The 19,124-nt window shown below is 35.6% G+C and overlaps 1 protein-coding gene across 5 annotated transcripts; it reads left to right on the top strand.

Annotated features, from left to right (window-relative positions):
* Positions 1–650: 650 nt before the first annotated feature.
* Positions 651–17,286, top strand: LOC122844141 (ATPase family AAA domain-containing protein 2-like). 5 transcript variants are annotated; one of them, XM_044139342.1, is made up of 29 exons: positions 651–760; positions 855–1,074; positions 2,241–2,332; positions 2,840–2,868; positions 3,315–3,408; positions 3,784–3,853; positions 5,067–5,145; positions 5,230–5,349; positions 5,646–5,700; positions 6,815–6,877; positions 7,270–7,381; positions 7,551–7,666; positions 7,819–7,993; positions 8,174–8,262; positions 8,352–8,511; positions 8,733–8,823; positions 8,915–9,229; positions 9,321–9,438; positions 9,557–9,743; positions 10,166–10,351; positions 10,510–10,645; positions 10,774–10,970; positions 12,021–12,180; positions 13,077–13,199; positions 13,403–13,489; positions 15,171–15,557; positions 16,146–16,279; positions 16,772–16,900; positions 17,224–17,286. In XM_044139342.1, the coding sequence occupies exons 2-29, from the start codon at positions 913–915 to the stop codon at positions 17,254–17,256; spliced, it is 3,699 nt and encodes a 1,232-aa protein (XP_043995277.1). In that variant the 5' UTR covers positions 651–760; positions 855–912; the 3' UTR covers positions 17,257–17,286. The 5 variants fall into 5 exon arrangements, with proteins under 5 accessions (XP_043995277.1, XP_043995279.1, XP_043995281.1 ...); XM_044139343.1 differs by having other exon boundaries at positions 660–726; XM_044139344.1 differs by having other exon boundaries at positions 654–1,074; positions 10,573–10,645.
* Positions 17,287–19,124: the final 1,838 nt, after the last annotated feature.

Genomic DNA, 19,124 nt, shown 5'->3' with positions numbered 1-19,124 from the left:
ATACAGAAAAGCAAGACAATTACGAAGCAGATGAATAATAACCTCTAACTCAGTCTTGCATAAGTTCTACATAGTGTGCTGTAAATGATCAAATTATTGTTTTACTAGAGTACATATTGTGTAAGACTTTGAAATGATGTTCTTTGATTTGACAATAATTAAGAAAAACACATTTTATTTGAGCTATTAAATTAGTTCCAAAACAGTATTGTTTTTCTGATGTCCCTTTAGCATTTATTTAGTTAATTAAAACTTTTTTTTTAAACAAAGCTTTAATGTCTAATATACCTTTTAAACTAACAGTAAGATCACAGTTGGTACATTTGTGGTACATTTAAAGAAATTAATGGTACATTTATAATGTGACAGGTTCTGCAGAAAACACAATTTTCATAGAAGATTGGTGTAATTTGGGTTGTTTGTATGGAAAATTATAACTATGAATATCAGCATTAGAAACATTAAACTACACAGTTTGTCAAAAATACAGTGCAGGATAAAGTTGCTTGATATATCTGGATTTTTAAAACTTTATATAAGCATATGTAAGACGCAGAAAATGCACCATTTATAAGATAAGATCTGTTTTTCTATTTCAATTTTAAAACCTTACATTTCTTAAACACGCGTACATTACGTCGTGACGACCACTAGGCGGCGGCAAAACTCAGCCGTTTGAATTGACTCGGGTTGTTGGGCTCCGAGAGCTTATCTAGCTGTGTCTGGGTGTGTGTGACTTTCATCTCTCTCTTCAGTCACAGTAAGACGGTGACTCTAAACATCATCTCTGCAAAACATCTCTCAACAGGTCGACGTGACAATGTCGGTGTTTGCTCGTTTTTTTCTACTTTTAGTACTTTAGCCCGTAAGCTAACACATTAACCGTCTCCGGGTTAGCGTTTGAGCGTCACCATGGTGAAGAACCGTGGTCGAGCCAACAGAAGAAGGGATGTAGTTCGGAACCGTAAGCTGAAAAAGAAGGCGGCCAAGGTCTCGAAGACTCCCCAGCGAGCCCGGAAAGACACCAGCATAAGAACAGCGGTGACTCGTTCAAAGACGAAAAAGCTTCCCAAAGTCAGTGTGTTAATGTTGCTGCATTTTTTAAGTTTTAATTTTTAGCTGTTGGTCAGAACGAACTAACGAAAGCAAAACAGGAAACATAAATCTTATAAAAACAGTGCGAAATATTATATATATATATATAATTTAGTGGGATATAAGATATTTTCTCAACATGTATGATGGTATTTTTTTGTCTCTCACCATCAATCGCCTTAACAATTTATATTAGTTGTCAGTAAATTGCTTTAGCTCTGTTATGATACACCTATGTTTACATAACGCTTTTCTTAATTTTCCATTACTCGTTCTCACTTTTGTCTGTTTACGAAAGTATTTTCCTTAATATTGGTTCTGTGAGTATTGAATGTATAGTTTATATTAACATAAAACATTAATAAACACAACATTAATTGATGACATTTTCTTTTTAGCTTGCAATGTCTTAATTTCTTTAAGAGCATAATTATGTAGCTAACACATTTTTTTAAATATAATTGCAAGATTTCTTCAAACATTTTCCAATATTTTGATTTATTTTAAGCCAATTAATAACTACTGATTAAGAAATTTATTGTGCTGGGTGTGCTAGAGAAATCAAATTAATGAAAAATACAAGCTGAAAAGCAAATAATTATGCATAAAAGATTACTCAAAATATGAAATATAAATCTGTAAAATTTCATCCAGCTTTCTTTGTTGTTTTGGATAACTACAACAAAAAATGATATGCCTTTTATATATTAATTTTAATGATTACATGACAAACATTCATGTTTCAGGTCAGTATCCCTCTTTTGTTTTTATTGAGTTGATCTGACTGACTGGCTTGGCTAAACAAAGCAGTAAATGACTCCCAATCTCTAAAAGGGTTGTATAGTATGTTACTATAATATATTACTTCTAGTAATTGATGGGCAATATATTTAAAGTGTCAAAACTTCAGACAGATCTCAGTGCCAAAGAGCACCAACAGTTTTGGATGAGAAACAGGGAAGGGAGCAAAATGTGTATTCATTGCAAGTAATATGGTTGTAGAAATTTTTATCAATATTCTTCACATGATTTACTGATATAGTAACTGTAGCCTTATATTTTAACAACCAGCATTATGCTATTCTGTAATACATACATTTGCATGATTAACAGTTGCATATATTAACCTATGAAATGTTCTTTAGAAAGTTCCTGCCAAGAAAGAAGAAGAGAATCGCACTAATTCACACACACGTGATGAAGAAATTGCAAGAAAACCTGCAAGAAAAGTTATCAGGTCAGACATCAGAACCGAAATTTCAAAAGCCAATAAAGATCAGAAATAACTGAAAATACATTTTCTAAGTGAGATCGGTAAATACATATGTATTTTTATACAATTGGTTCAAGTTTTCAGTTTATATTCAGACTATATACAGGACTTTTTTATATAAAAAATATAAAAAGATAATCAGTTTTTTATGTTGGAACTCCAGTGTTCATAAGATTGCTTATAAAAGATTTGCTTGATGTAGTTTGATGAAGTTGGTGAAATATCCATTGATGCTTATACAAATATTTCTGATTGTGTGGAATTTTTTAAACCTCAAACCTCAGACTCCAAATATTAAAATTTTTATCACCAATTCTAATCATCAAACATTGTTTGTTCTTTGTTTAGACAAAGAACAAATGTTTGATCACAAATGATCTAAACTATGATGCTAGACCTATTGTTTATTGTTTAATTTATCATTCTGCAGCTTTTCTTTTCCTTATACAGATGTTTGTCTTGTGTTGATAGGAGATCTTCTAGACTTAAGAACCTTACAAGTAAGACATGTTATTTTTTCTTACATATTAAAAATAAGTACTACTAAACTTTGAATTCAATTTAATTTGTATTCAAATATACTCTATTGCCCCCAAAGGAAAATTAAATATAAATTATAACCTTAAGGGAAAAAGTTGTAACATACGTTAAAATTCTGATTCAAATGGATTTAAAAATCTGTCGTCATTAGTTTATACAAAGCTCAGTTTAACGTTTTCTTCTTTTTATTTTATATATGTCCACATTTTGTTTTATCCAAATAAATCCGGAGGTTTTCCTCTTGGCCTCTTTCAGTCTCAGGTATTATCAGGCCCGGAAAAAGTTTCACAGTTTTAGACATTCATAATATGTTGAAATGGAAAAAAAACAAAACAAAGAAAGACACATGCATGGATTAGTTTTACATAGTATATAGAATCTAAACATATACATGTCATCATGTCAGGGGGTAAGAAATATGGGATCAGGAAGAGTACCAGGAGAACCACACAGACGACTACATATGAAGCCTCCAAAAAGTTTAACGCCATCAACAGCAAGTAAGACGTCTCAGTAACATAAATAGGAAGTATAACACACTGTTCAAACAAGTTCGGTGTTTTATCGTGATGCAGTTTTTAAAATCACCTTAAATAAAAATGAATAGATAATTTTGGTTTATTCATTTGATTTTTAGCAGTGAAATGTGCACAGATGTAATATTCAGTCTTTACTTGTGGACTTGCCAGGCTACAAGTCTTCTTAAAGAACATTTTGTTTAACGATACGCATGTGAACTGTCACATTTATGTTCAATTGTTGCCCTTATCCTGGTTATTAGCCACAGTATCTTATGTCGGGGAGGAAAATTGGACTGTGATGAAAGCAGATTTGATCATCATTATTCATACATCTTGATTATCATTTCTCGTCAGCCACGGAGACCAGAAGGATATCACCAATCAGAAGAAGAAAAAACAACTGATTAAGAACAAGAAAAATGAAGTAAGTCTGGACTAAAATCTATCAATATAATTATTTATTTACTTCATTTGCAGCCACAGTAGAAGCTTTAACCTTCAGTTATTTCTAGTCTTCTGTTATTAAATGGACACAAAAACGTCTTATGATAAAATAGAACCAAATTTGCTCATGAAATAATGTTGGTTAATTTTGTTCTAAGATGTTAAAAATAGAACCAAACTCATCAAAAATCTTGAAACAATTGCAGTAAGTTTGAATCAGGTGAATTTAATAAATAAAGCAACCTTTTCTGTATGTTTGTGAATAAGCTGCATTTGAACGCAGCTCCCAGTAGCTGTCTGCAGCTCTCTGCAGCATGGGTTTGTTTTGACAGCATGCTCTCATGCTGTGTTTACATTCCGCACAGGCTTTAAAGCCCCGGATCATGCTGTACTCAGTCTGTATGGGTGGGCACGCTGTCTTATCAGCTCTCTGTAAGGGAGGTGCACCCAGCTGCATGCTGACTTTCCTCTCTGCTCACAGCTCCTGGGGAGGGGATGACAGCTCTATCAGGTGCCAACATATTGGGGGAGGAGGAGGGTGCAGCTGAGAGTGTGAGGAGCATCAGAGTGTGTCTGTGTGCTTATGTCACATGAGGTTGACAAAGTTTAGATCTTCTTGGTTGTGAGGCATCTTTCTCAACTGGTGTGAACACATTTCTGTCAATCCCTCTGTTCTATCCAACTGAAATAGCAACAGAGAGCAGATTTCACTGAGATAAAGTTGTAATCAAAGGTCCCATGTGGAAATCAGGACAAGGGAGGAGTGCCTTTAAGAATAAAAATGCTGAACCAAGGATACAGCTGTTTATCTCTCCTTTTTAGCCTCTCTAGATGTTGGAACTGAGGCATCCTTTACAAACTGTGTAAACCCATTTAAAAACCACTGTTTCTGACAACAACATGTCAATAGACTTCTGTGTCTCTAGCAGTTTCTGTAAATTATTAATATATTTGATTTCAGTGAGTAGTTTTTGTCAAATTATTTTCATAGTTTCTCAAAAATGATAGAAGTCTAGCTTCACAATTACAAAATCTTCAGCTAACAGAAAAACAAAGTTTAATGATTAAACTCCTGTAAAATGTTGCTTTGAAATCATGATGTCTAATCTCTGATGTAATTTTGCTCCTTTTTTTAATACAGTATCTCTCTTAGTTTTGTTCATTATATTTAAGCTGTATTTATGTATTTATAGAAGATTCCCTCTAAAGAACAGAAGACGATAACACCAGAACCGCCACAGAAAGACCTCATTGACACCACAGATGACATTGGTTTGTACGAACATAAAGCACCGAAGGAGAGGAAGAAACGAGATGGGTGTTTCATCATACTTTCTTCTTCTGTGGTATTTCCAGTTGATGATGTAGATAGTGGGGTTGGAACAACTGCAGATGAGGAGAGTAACTGCAGCGTGACTGAGAATTTTGATGCCATAAATGGCAAGCCCTCGTCTCCTTACCAGGGAGCCAAAAGAGGTCAGTTCTGCTGTGTCAGTACTCTAGCACAGAAAATATGAAAAATGAACTGCATTTTCTCTAAAATAGTTAAACACAGAGCAAGAAATGAAATATTATCTTGATAAATTTGGTTTAGGAGAGCATATGTCAAAACACTTGAAATTTAACAACACAACTGTATCATTTCCATTTTGACTTTAGGAAGGAACAATGAACCAGATAACAAGAAATACAATCATTAGTCTAATAAGATTTATTAAAATAGTAATAAATCAACCCAGTTCTGGATTTCTGTTCTGTTCTGTGCCTAAAAGGAAATTTCCAGGTCAATTCATCAGGAAAAAGCATAACACGCAGGCGAACCTTCAGGTGAGACCATGGATTCAATATTCTCTCTTCTTTAAGCTGTTTGAAAATGAATAGAAGAACAAGCATTATTTTTTAATACAACATTAAACCCATCTAAATGAGCTCAAATTAGATGGAAATGTATTTGGAAGAGAGTGACTACAGATATAAAAAATAAGAAATCTAATTGTACTTTAGTTTATTATAAACAACTTTCAAAAACACTCCAAAATTACATTAAATTCTTTGCTGACTGGTTAAAAAACAAACAAACAAATAAACAATTTTTTTTTTAATTATTGTATTTCCTAAATATGCAAGTGACTTGGCTCATATTACAGGAAGATATTGTTGTAATGAACCTGTTCTAGGTTGGGTTATTGCAAATCACGTTTTTGCAGTGTAATTCTGCTTTAATTTACTGACAATATTTCCCAATTATTCACACTTTAGATTATGATTCAGTGAAATATTTTACAAACTGATCTAGTTTCTCTGCTTGTTTAGACTCACATTTTTGTTTTTGTAACAAAAACAAAAATTGATTTTAATTTTAGCTATTTACTGAATAATTTAAAACAGATTTAGTTATAGTTATAAGTTTTCATAAAATTATTATGAATGATCGTGCACTTTCTATACTTTTATGCTATTTAAAATAATTTTTTCATTGCAAAAATATGACATAAGACCCAATTTAACTCTGGGTCTTGTGGACTTAGGCAAAGTGGTTTCACATTGGAATAACGTTCCTATTGTAAAATTGTTAAATAAAGTGATCACTGTGGAATAATTACTCACTATAACTTATGGAAAACTATTTGAACTGTTGTATTGACCCCTGAAACCAAAAAATGTTTAAGTCTAGTGAACCTATGTATTTTAGTTTGTATGTAATAAAATATTTCACTGAAGGTTAGAAAAAACATGACCATAAATATGGTAATGTGGGAAAAAAATCTTTTAAACTCTTTGCAACTATATTTGTTCCCTCATGGAAAAATTACTGTTCAAATCCATTATTCAAGGCCCATTGATAATGTCATGTAATGTGTGTAATGTGTGTTTATTTTACCTTCTGACAGGAACTGCTAATTTGAGATATACATTTGTTTACTTCTTCTCCTTCCATCAGGGCTGCTCAGAATGCATGGTCGACTGATAACACTGATTCTGATGATGAAAAGGCCTCTAGCAGGTCGGCACAGACACTGAATCTCTTCACTGAGGATTGTAACATAAATTCTGTCTTTTGGTTTTTAGTGTCCAGTGTTAACAAAGACAGTAGAAGAACTTTTATGAAATAATCCACAGGATCAGAATAAAAGAGTCCAGGAATTAGTTTACCGTGTAGACCCTTTTAATTTTTTTTCACAAATAAAAAAAGTAAATCAGTTATTACACAGACTTGACAGAAACATCAACTCACTTGCAACTTTCTGACAATTGGTTAAGTTTATCTTTAACAATGTTGAACTTGTCTAGGTTTGACTTTTTAAATCTGTTTGTTTACAAGAAATGTAAGTGCAGTTTTTCTTGATTGGTGTTTTTCCCCTATTTTACCAATTATGTTTTTTAACTCCACTTCAGCAACTGCCGTGTACTCGGTCTGCGTAAGGAGGAACTTTTTAGTTCTCGCAGAGAGAAGTTGGCCATGGGAGCAGGTCTGGCAGACATTGATCCCATGGCTATTGATCGGATGGTAAGTTACACCACAGCTATCATATCTGTCACTAACCAGTGTGAGATCCTCATGGATCCTCTATTGTGCACTTCTACATTTTTATTGTTTACAATATGTGATTCTCTTGCAAATATATATGTGCTTGATTCTCTATTTCCCTTCCTTGTTAATTTTATTTTCTCCTCAGGTGGGCTTTGACAGCATCGGTGGGCTGTCGGGTCACATCTCAGCTCTAAAGGAGATGGTTGTCTTCCCTCTTCTTTACCCAGAAGTCTTTGATAATTTCAAGATTCAGCCTCCCAGGTGACTCACACAGATGATGATGAACTTGACAGGATTTATGTTTATTCTCAAACACTAAATTATGTGGGAAATTTAAATGACATTTAAATAAATTAAATATAATTTAATTTATTTAAACCCCCCCAAAAAACATAGTTTTGCCTTTTTTTCAGGGGTTGTCTGTTCTATGGCCCACCAGGGACTGGAAAAACACTGGTTGCCCGGGCACTGGCCAATGAATGCAGCCATGGCAACGAGAAGGTGTCCTTCTTCATGAGGAAAGGAGCCGACTGCCTCAGCAAGTGGGTGGGGGAGTCGGAGCGGCAGCTGAGGCTGCTGTTTGAGCAGGTAAAGGTAACTTTAAAGTTATCTGATGTTGCTGTGCTGCCCTCTTGTGGCTGGTTGCAAAAAAGGCTGAAAAAAATCAGTTCAGGAAATACAAAGATTCAACAATGTCATCAGATTTTGAAATAATAAAAAAAAAATACATTACATCAAAATAATGCAACACTTTTGTTCATTCTTTAGGCCTATCAGAGACGTCCCTCTATCATCTTCTTTGATGAGATTGATGGGTTGGCTCCTGTTCGATCCAGCAAACAAGATCAGATTCACAGGTCTTTATAGTACTTAGATATACATATTTTACATTGACCCTCTTTCTGTGGCTGTAAATAATAACAAATTTATTTTTAAACTTCTGCAGCTCTATTGTGTCAACTCTGCTGGCTCTGATGGATGGGTTGGACGGTCGAGGAGAGATTGTGGTGATCGGAGCGACAAACAGACTGGACTCCATCGACCCAGCTCTGCGGCGTCCGGGACGCTTTGATAGGGAGTTTCTGTTTGCCCTTCCTGACAAAGAGGTAAAACTTTATTCTTTTCTTTTCATCATCTGCCTGAAATTTCTAAATTTCTAATATTTTATACAGTAGTTTGACTCTTTGAAATAGTTTACAAGTATATATTTCATAAGAAGCTTGTATTACTATCACTTAATTACAATTTTTGGAAGTGTTTAATTTTCAATACTTGTACAATTTAACTGGAATTCTAAAATGTATAATTTTTGCTCCTTGGGTTTCAGTCTCGTAAAGAGATTTTGAAGATCCACACACGGCTGTGGAAACCTCCTCCTTCAGAAGACTTTCTGGATGAACTTGCAGGAAAATGTGTGGGTAGGTGGGATGAAAATCACATGCTTTGTAATTTGCCACATTATTTTTTATTTTTTAAATGAAGTGACCGCAAAGTCCTTAATTGCTGCAGGTTACTGTGGTGCCGACATCAGGGCGGTGTGCACTGAGGCAGCGCTGTGTGCCCTGCGGCGCCGCTACCCACAGATCTACGGCACCTCGCAGAAGCTCTTGCTGGATGTCTCCTCCATCTCTGTAAGCAGCTGCGACTTTGTGGCGGCTATGAGGAAGATGAAGCCGGCGTCTCAACGCTCCAACGCCTGCCCTACAAAACCGCTGTCAGCTGTTGTCCAGCCCCTGCTGCGCTCAGCCCTCAGCCACATCCTGGAGGTGTTGCAGAAGCTATTTCCACACGCTGAGCAGGGGATGAAAAGGAAGAGGGAACCGGGTGAGTGAGTGCTGAAAGCTGGAAGCATCTCTCTGTTGGATTATTATATAGAATCAAATTCAGAATTTTTACATCTGTGTCTTTGTGCAAGGTCTGACTTCTGGTATCGTCGATGATGGTCTAATGAGTAGTGGAGATGAAGGGACCTCAACCTGCAGCATTTCTGCTCCTTCTACCTCCCAGAACAAAAAGTTCCTGCATTTTGCTAGGTGAAACATTGTGCAGTCACAGAAGTCTATCTAACATAAAACAATATGTAATATGTATGTTAATTTTTTAACTTAAACTATAAATGCCTTTGTATTCTTGGTCTGTTGGCTCCTGCAGGAGTGCTGTCAAACACCCAACGTCCCACCGCCCCCGAATGCTCCTGGCTGGCCGCTCGGACTCTGGTCAGACGTCCCACCTGGCCCCTGCAATTCTGCACGCCCTGGAGCGTTTCACTGTCCACAGCCTGGATTCTGCTGTGTTGTTTGGTGTCAGCTGGGTTTCTCCCGAGGAAGCCTGTGCGCAAGTAATTGTTAGATAAGATCAGACAGATGCTATCACGAATTCATAGAAGTAGTGCAAAATATTGCGCACCTATACTCATAGCTCAAGATATGTGTATCTTTCTGAAGGATTTGATTTCTTGCCGATTTATTTAAAATTTAGATATGGAATGTCTAAATATGCTGAGTCTAATTATTTTTCTAATTAGACTGAGCTGCAAGGCTTTTACAGCAATGTTTAAGCTATTTTATAAAAAAGTTAATTTACACATAGAGGCTGAAACTTTGCTATTATATTTACCAACCTGCACACCACAAAGTGAACTACTGTCCTTCATCAGCATTTTGTGGTAGTAAAAAGAAACTGCAGAAAGAATCAAAGGATATAACAGGACAATTTAGAAAAAAACATTAAAGCTTTCAAGAAAATGTCTCCCCTTTTCAGGTGTTCTGCGAGGCCAAACGGACATCACCCAGCATCCTCTATATCCCTCACATCCAGCAGTGGTGGGACACGGCTGGATCCGCACTTAGAGCCTCGTTTCTCAGCTTGCTGGGTAGCATCCCCTCTTTTTCTCCCATCCTCCTTCTCGCCACCTGCAGCGTTCCTCACCAGAAGCTCGACACAGAGGTGAAGCCTTAAAGTTTCCTTTACCTCTTCTGTGCATTCTCTTATTTTATGCTGTTTCTTTGAGTTATTATTGAAAGCAGGAAAATAAAGCCAGAAACACTCATTCCAGGGAAGAAAATGAACATATTATACCTAAACATATCTTGTTTTATCATCAGATACAAACTCTGTTTCGGGAGGAGTATGGGGAGATATATACAATGACTGTTCCCTCCCGGCAGGAGAGAACAGAGTTTTTTGAGGATCTCATTTTGAACCAAGCAGCTGAAGCTCCACCATCTAAGAATAAATTGAGTATGTGACACAGAGCACCATGTATGTGTCCATGGTGCTCTGTTCCTCTCATATGCTGACTACTGCATACCAAGTATTCAGTAACAGTTTTAAAAGTTAGCCTAATTCACCTGCTTATCTGCCATCAGTGACCCAGAACATGGAGATCCTTCCTGTGGCTCCACTTCCTCCCCTGAGACAGATGACCGAGCAGGAGCGCCTCCGTGTGGAGGAGCAGGAAGAGGATGTGCTGCGGGAACTCCGCCTCTTCCTCCGTAACCTCACAGAGCGACTGATAGTGGACCGCCGCTTTAAGGCCTTCACCAAACCTGTCGACATAGAGGAGGTAATCTCATTCTTTTTTTTTTTTTTTTATTAAGCTCTAACTGGAAGACTGTTTTCATCATAGTAGCATAGTGAAACACTTCATTGGATTCATCATGAGGCATTGATCATTTATTGAAATAATCTTCAACTAATTTAGTAATCGATTTGTTGCCATCTAAAGTATAGCTGTATAACATTTACCGTATATTTCGGACTATTAGCCGCTACTTTTTCCCCACTTTTGAACCAACCGTGCGGCTTTTCTTTTGATTTTTCTTCAACCGCCAGGGGGCTCTTATCAGGAAGTCAATCATTGAAAGTCAAAGCTGGAAATCAAAGAAGAAAGTGCTGATTTTGATTTAGAACAAGCACATGCTAGCAGCAGGCACGGCAGAGAAATTTCCTCAAACTCAAACCCCCTCATCATGAAAACAACACGTAGAGGTTCATATGAAGCAGCTTTTAAGTTGAGGGCTATCGATCTGGCAGTACAGGAGGGAAATAGAGCCGCTGCACGTTAGCTTGGCATGACCGAATCCATGGTTCAGCGTTGGAGACGCATGGCTGCTTCATTAATAGCAGAATTATTAAAACCGAAAGCGGCGGAAATACCAGTGGCTTATATATGTACGTTTCCAGTTTTTTTTTTTTTTTTTTTTCAAATGTTGTGGATGCGGCTTATAGAAAGGTGCGCTCTATAGTCCGGAAAATACGATTTATACATTTTGCATTTAAGACGAAAATGTTTTTGTCTGTAAGTATGCTTTACCCAAAATTCCTCGGATGCCATAGTTTTAGTTTCAGCTGTTTCAAATTCACTAAAAGAATGCTATGTTATTACGTTTCAGGCAATAAAATGTTTATTTTCTTATTTAAAAAGGAATTTAATTATTTCCTTTTCATATTTAACTGTGTTTCCATTATTGTATAAAAAAGGCTTTAAAGTAAACGTATGCCCTCTAGACATACAATTTAAAACTAAAACAAAGTTTATATTAGGTTATTGTGCTCTTGCTCCTTGCTGGATGTTTTAGAAAGAGTGTAAAACCATGAACTCTCCATCTTCCAGGTCCCAGACTACCTCATGGTGATCCAGAAGCCCATGGACCTCTCCACCCTGCTGTACAACATTGATGAGCATAAATATGTCACCGTTGATGAGTTCATGTCAGATGCAGACCTTATCTGGCAGAATGCTCTCGAGTACAACCCAGACAGAGACCCAGCAGGTGGGAATAAATACATAACTCTCTATATAATTAACTCAATGTTTTAAGAACACTTTGAACGGAACCAAAAGACCACCGCACCTTCAGGTCCAATCCACACTTACAGAACCAGTAGAATCTCGAAAGGCTTTCAGTCCTGTCCCACTCAGTCTCTCTTCTTGGCAGTTAAGGTCTTCTGTATCACACTTAAATAGATCTATTTTATGAGAAAAATGTGTGGCATTGAGCTAGAAACAGTCTGCAGAGTGGAATTTGAAAAACAAACTTTCAGAAGCTTTGCACAAGAAGACAGATGTGGTGCTGTCAAAAAAAATTTTCAGAACAGTCGAATTAGTTACTGTTGATCAATCCACCTTAAAGATCTGACGGACCATTTGCTTAGCTCGGTCAAGTCTATCCATAAAAGTAATTTCAAAGTCACCATATCTTTAAGCACGTCATTCAAATTTATTGGATAGATACAGCTTCACATTTATTTAATAGCACACCACATTTACACGCAAATTTTTATTCAGTCATTATGAATAATAAAAACCAAGGCAGACCATAAATTATTTCAACATTTTCTTAATTAAAATTTTTGCTAAATAAAATTATCTTCCCAGTGACTTGATTTTTGAGCCCAGGTTTTATGCTTAGCATGGTTTTCAAGCTTAAGATGCTTTTGATGTGGGCTAGAGGTGACAAGCCCTTTGTATATAGTGTTGTCATTTTAAAATGACCAGGTGCAGACCTTTTGAAGGAAATTAAATCTAAACCATAAGCTCTTTGTGCTTTCTTTGAGTGTGCCATTTTGCTTTCCCAAAAAATATTAGATTATCCCTTAGAGTTTTACCTACTGTGAATTCAAAGTTTCTATATTTTAATATTCATGTGAAATGGTTTGCTTGTGTCAGATCGTCACATCCGTCACCGTGCCTGTGCCCTGAAAGACACAATGCGAGTCATCATCAGAGATGAACTGGACAAGGATTTCCAGAGGATCTGCGAGGAGATTCGAGAGTCTCGGCTTGAGAGAGGTAAAACTTTGTTCACTGTAGCTAAACTACACCAGGTGTTCAGCATGGACTCTTAATTTTATTCTTACAAATGCTATTTAGTTCTGAAGTAATAAAACATCCCTTTGAATTAAAAATGTCTCCTATGGTATGTATTTACATAGTCAGTGCTTATTTTTTTAAAACCTCCAACCCATAAATTAAGACTTTTATTTTTATGACAGCGTTATCCCACAGGGGCAGAGCCAATCTAGAGTTGACCAATGGCTTCTACAACTCTGTGTTCCCCAGAAACAGCACTGGACCTCAACGTAAGCCTTGATAAAAATTCTGTCTTGAAAAGACAATGTAACTTAACACCAAAATGTAACTTTTTCAAAGGTTTAAGCCATCTATGGTTAGCATCCATCCACAAAAAAATAAAATACTTCGATGGGTAATTGTTTTTCCTCTTAACTTAAATATAGTCGTATTCAGTAAATTAGAATAGCATTTTGATGAGACTAGTTTGTGAAATAGAAAGTGCCTTTTGAAAAAAAATCTTTAAATGTGTATAAAATGTAGTTTTCATTAACCCACGGTTCTCTATCAAAATAATTTTTCTATTTTTGTTTGACGTATTGTTCTAATCTTAAATGTTGTGTTTTTATTAGCTGTAAGCAAAACAGAAATAAAGACTTTAAAAACCTAATTTGATCATAAGATGTAATAGTATTTTTGTGTGCATGTCTGAGCTAAATGAAACTAAAACACGAGAATATTTGACAGTAGATCTTGTAAATTACAGTATTTTAACTGTAATTTAAAATACTGTAATTTTAAATTACAGTTAATTAAATTAACTGTAAAATAAATTTTACAGTTAAAATTAAACAGTTAAAATTACAGTGAATGCGTCACCAGACGCATTCACCACTGCGTCTGGTGAATGCCACCACTGCGTCTGTAGCATTCATTTGAAGAGATTTTTCATCTTGCGAGAAAACTAGTGAAACAGACAAGTATCCTCAGAAAAGCATTTTTCTGTAGTTCAGTTAAGCCCTTATGAGTAAAACACAGACTAGTTATGTAGTTGCGGTTTTTGTCACAAGTAGCCATTACTGTGGCAAAATGACTGGACTTGAGGAAGGCAGTTTTTAAATCCATCTGTAGACTGCAGGTTTAATAGCTTTCCAAGGTACCTCTGTTAGCAAACTGTTCTCTCTTGCTGGATAAATAATCGTCACTTTGACTTCAGACTTGACATGTAGCCTTTCCTATCGCTACTTTTGTCTCAGGTGGGCACTGGATTCATTCACTGCATGTATTTTTAGTACTTGTCTGCCTTCCTCGCTTTTTTTTAGTCTTCATTTTTGTTATGGAAATTAATATTGTAAGCTTCTAGCTAAAAAGGAAAAGTTTTAAAAAAAATATGATATATGACATATTTACTGTTAAATAAAGAAAATTGTTTGCATGGCTAAATTAACTTACACAAATTTCCAAAATGAATATCAGGTTTATTTTTCTGGCAGCAACAATACAAAAAAATTCTAAGAAAAATCAAACAGTATTATATTATGGAAAATACTTTATATGTATTCCTGTTAGGATCAAACTGACAAAAAATTTTTATTCCATTTTTAAATTGTCATATTTTCAAGAAATAATAGACATTGTCATGTTAAAGACACACCTTTGTTCAATTTATCAGAGGGAAAGGAAGAGGTGAAGTAAAGGTGCAATGACAGAGAGCTGCAGAATCTTTATTCAAATGTAACGGCATTAGAATCACAGAGCCGATGAGAAGAAGAAGTAGAATCTGCAGAGCTAACTGAAAGGAGAACAATGAATGAGAGAGTCTGCAGCTCAGGGAGAAAAGGCTAAAGCAGAACAAGAAGATCAAGTGAACAGAGATTCAGCTCCATTCCATCCCATTTCTTCTCTGTCTAATGACCCCTCCTATCCTCTCTCTACCCTCAACCCCACCTCTCTTCTGACTTCTTTTTGCAGTGCGTAAGAAAAAGTCTTTCAAATCGTCCCGAAAATCCAAGTGGAGCACTGGTGTCATTAGAAAACGGCAACAAAAGAAGACAGCTTCAAGCTCCTCAATGTCAAGCATAACCAGTTCAGATTCAAGTACAGATGGAATGGGAGGGGAGAGTAGTTCTGTTGGCCAAAGCTCATCCAGTTTGTCAGACAGCAGCGATGGTGACGAGAACATCTTCCTGAAGCTTAACAGGCACCATCAAGACTTTAAAGCTCTCCAAAAACGTCTAAAGCAAAGATGCAACGAGTCCAGCAGCAGCACTCCCAAAATTAAACTGAAGTCCAGCCAGCCTTCAAAGTCTGACCCAATCCGAAGGAAATCGTTGACGGAGTTTTATTTAAAGAAATTAGGTGTGTGTTTGTCTAACAGAGGTTTGGAGCAGAAGCTGGACCTCTAACTCAGGCTGTGTGACCGCCCTGCTCTTGCCCTACTAACCGGTCTTCATGGGACTCTGACTTAGCTTTAAAGCCCTGCGGTGTGTGAAACAGGTACTGAAAGTGCTGCTTCTTGCTTTGCTTGTCCTGGCGCTGCTGAGGAAGATCTAAAGAGCAAACATTTCACAGTCAGGCAGAACTCTGGGCACAGAATCAAACTGGCACAAAGCTGAGCCGAGAACAGATGCTCTCTGATATTCTGTCACAGAAATAAATGTTCACTTCATATAACTCGAAGGAGAACCATTTTTTTATTTACTCCACAGGATTATTTTAGTTTGAAATGTTGGCGTTTGTACTTGTACCCTGTAAACAAAAAAAACTCTTGTTTTTCTTAATGTGACAAGTGCAGGATAAATATATTTAGATGCAAACAAAAATAAAGCTTTTATTAAAAAAAAATATATATATAGGTTTGATATAAGAATTAAAAGAATTAAAGACTGCAGTAAACCTCATTTTTTCAGCTAAAAGGAGAGCACCTTTCTTTTCTGTCTTTCCCAGAGAGGCAGAGAAAGTCTGAGATGAGAACAAACAAGGCTGTTTTTGAGCAAATGCAGCAGTTCAACAAGAACAGATCTGCTGAGAGTGTTGACGAGCAAACACCCGACCTCGTAGTTGATCACAAAAAGCTGAAAGTAAGTTAACTTTGGTTAGTGATTATCACCCTTTTTGGGAACCAAGAACTGGAGTTCCCTTGTACTTTTCGAACTCAAAATTTGATGCATCATATTTATATCAATGCATGTTGAAATGTCTTGTTCTAAGTGCTAATCTAAAATGACATCCTAAACCTTAGCCCCGCCCCTTTTTGCTCTGATTGATCCTCTGAGGTTTCTAATGAAATACAATTGGTTAAAAATATTCGGATATCTTTTATAACATTTAACTAATATTTCACATTTGAAATATATTATCAGTTTTAAACTAGATGTAATTAATGTAGTTAAATATATTAATCAATTTGATCATATAATTTCTAAATAACTGGATATTGATTTTACATTTTTGTTTTATGAGGTTAGTTAAAATGGAATAATTGTAAATTGGAGCTATATGAATAAACTGAAATGAATTAAAGTAATTTGTTTGCAGCTATTGTTTGCAGTATTTATTCTTGTTTTCTCCAGGAGCTGCTGAACAGAGCAATAGTTAAAACAGAGGCTGCTGAGGTGGAGACTCTGGAGAAATTTTATGCTCTGTTGGCTCAATCCATCTACAGACACAGAAACAACTACAACAAGACAGAGCTCCTTAAGGTACAGCAACACCACTCAGCTTTGTTTATTCAGGAACATTTTAGATGGTGGATAATTAAAAGAGTTCAGAAGTGCCTATCACATGCTATTATTTTATTTTAGCCGCTATATGATTTTATTACGGGCAAGTAGAGGTAAAAGCCGCTCAGCTAAATTTCATAGTTTAATGAACCACACCATATCTGCCAAAAAAACATGTTTTGGTTTTAGATGCCTGTAAAGAAAAAGAAAAGAAAACTGATACTTTGTGGAGGAGTTTATTTGGGGAAAAAAATTGCAACTGGTTTATTTAATTATTTCATTTTCTGCTCTTTTTTTTCTAGGAAATGAAGAAGGAAATTGAAAACTTCTCCTGAGCTATAATAATAAAACCCAAGTAACTTTAATTGTAAAGTTTTCTTTTGTTTTTATATTAAAGTGGCAGTATTAATTTGAGTTTTTTCAGCTTTACGTCATCTTATAATGTTATTCCCTAATCAAAAACATTCTTGTAGTGTTGCTTTTTTAAACATGCATGTTTGAGAAATCATTTAATCATTTAATTTTCCTTGGCAACCATTCAGCAGTGCAGAATGCTTGGGGGGCTGAGGATGAAACTCCTCCTTGGAACTGCAATTTTCAAACTTCCAAGCTACTGCCTCACAAAGCACTTCTCCCACATGATTTCCCCTTTCAGCTCCTTCCGACTAGCCAGCACCAATTAGCAATCACCTGATGGAACTATGCATCTGCTGAGCTCATTATATGAGCTACTTCTCAGTGCAACATTGGTAAAAACATTGTTAAAGGGTTAATAGAGGAACAATGTTGTGACGACTTCCTGAAGGCGGAAAGTTGGAAGGAGACAGAGGTCCAGGTTCAAGGTGTTAAATTATGAAATTGATTTTTTTTAAGTGATATTTGAGATATGCAGCATTTTATAAGAACTGAAGGTGACATAGTTACTTGATTGTTCTACAAATTTTTTCTATTTAGCTGGGAAGCACATAATACTGCCCCTTGAAAGTATATTTATAAAAATTCTAAATACCTCAGTTTTTACAGAATTGCACCAGATTCTCTTTATTGCTTTGACATTTTACAAAAATGACAAAGCTTCTGACCAGTGTGTTTATTTACTGAATTTATCATGACATGGACTTTATAAAAGTGTTGTTCTGGGTAAATGAAAAACATTAACTGTGTGTTTTGTGGATCAGCCCACCGAAGTGTGCCTGTTTGTTTGTGTTTAGTTTAAGTCACTCTTAAGTATTTTTACTTTTAAACACAGAACTGGATTTACAGCCAATGATCTGTTGGTATTAGGTTTCAGCTTCAAATGCAGCAAAGAAGAAGATAAAATTGCTAACATTTCACATGCTTTCTATTTGCTTATGTTAATAGATGACATGTTTGGTTGAAATAAATAGTTTTGAATGTAACATTACATTTAGAGCAAGCTATATGTGTGTTTCTTATATTTTAGGAGATATTCATATTTCCAATGTGATATTTAAATGTCCTACAATTCTTTTTTTATTAAATTAATGCAGCTCTTAATAGCAGTGTATTTTATTTTTATGTTTTATACTTTTTATATTCCTGAACTGAAACCAGTTAAGTGTCGTCTGTCTGACGCAATGACGTACATGAACCTTCTAACCCCACGCTGATGTACGGGAAAATATAACAAATATGACTTCATTACATCAACTTTTCGCTTCCGCCTTTATGATTGCTTTCAAAATAAAAAGTTCAGGTTCGTATGACCGCAGTAATCCGATAAGTATGCTTGAGGTGTTAAGATGGATATAGTTGCCCTGAAATGATCACTTCTTTACATGCCAGTAAAAAGAGGACTGTTACTTTTTTCTTGGAGCATGAAATAGTTTAAAAACCAGAAGAATAGCTTGGAGCTAAGCTCTCATATAAAAATATTTAGTTTTATAATCTGCACTTTATTTTTAATGTATTTATATTAAGCATTCACATAAATTACCAAACTATTTGATAATATATCAAATTATATTTCTGGCAAAATAAAAATGCATTTGAAGGCCATTTTCAAAAATATACATAAACATCAGTCATCAAGCAAATTCTGAAAGACTAAAAAATACAAATAGAGATGTTCTGATAAAAACAGAATTTTTATATTACATTGTAAAAATTTTATAGAAAAGAAAATTAAGGTACTTATTACTCTTAGCTGTTACACCGTTTTGAAGGAGAAATTTGCCTGTTT

This window comes from Gambusia affinis, linkage group LG14, assembly GCF_019740435.1.
Source record: "Gambusia affinis linkage group LG14, SWU_Gaff_1.0, whole genome shotgun sequence".
Taxonomy (NCBI): domain Eukaryota; kingdom Metazoa; phylum Chordata; class Actinopteri; order Cyprinodontiformes; family Poeciliidae; genus Gambusia; species Gambusia affinis.
This window is presented reverse-complemented; position numbering and strand designations above follow the sequence as displayed.

Excerpts from the sequence above, each read along its gene's own strand:
- LOC122844141 (XM_044139342.1), top strand. The coding sequence starts at position 913 with ATGGTGAAGAACCGTGGTCGAGCCAACAGAAGAAGGGATGTAGTTCGG. Across the intron at positions 7,382-7,550 it reads CCATGGCTATTGATCGGATG|GTGGGCTTTGACAGCATCGG; the intron begins GTAAGTTACACC and ends TTTTCTCCTCAG. Across the intron at positions 7,667-7,818 it reads TTCAAGATTCAGCCTCCCAG|GGGTTGTCTGTTCTATGGCC; the intron begins GTGACTCACACA and ends CCTTTTTTTCAG.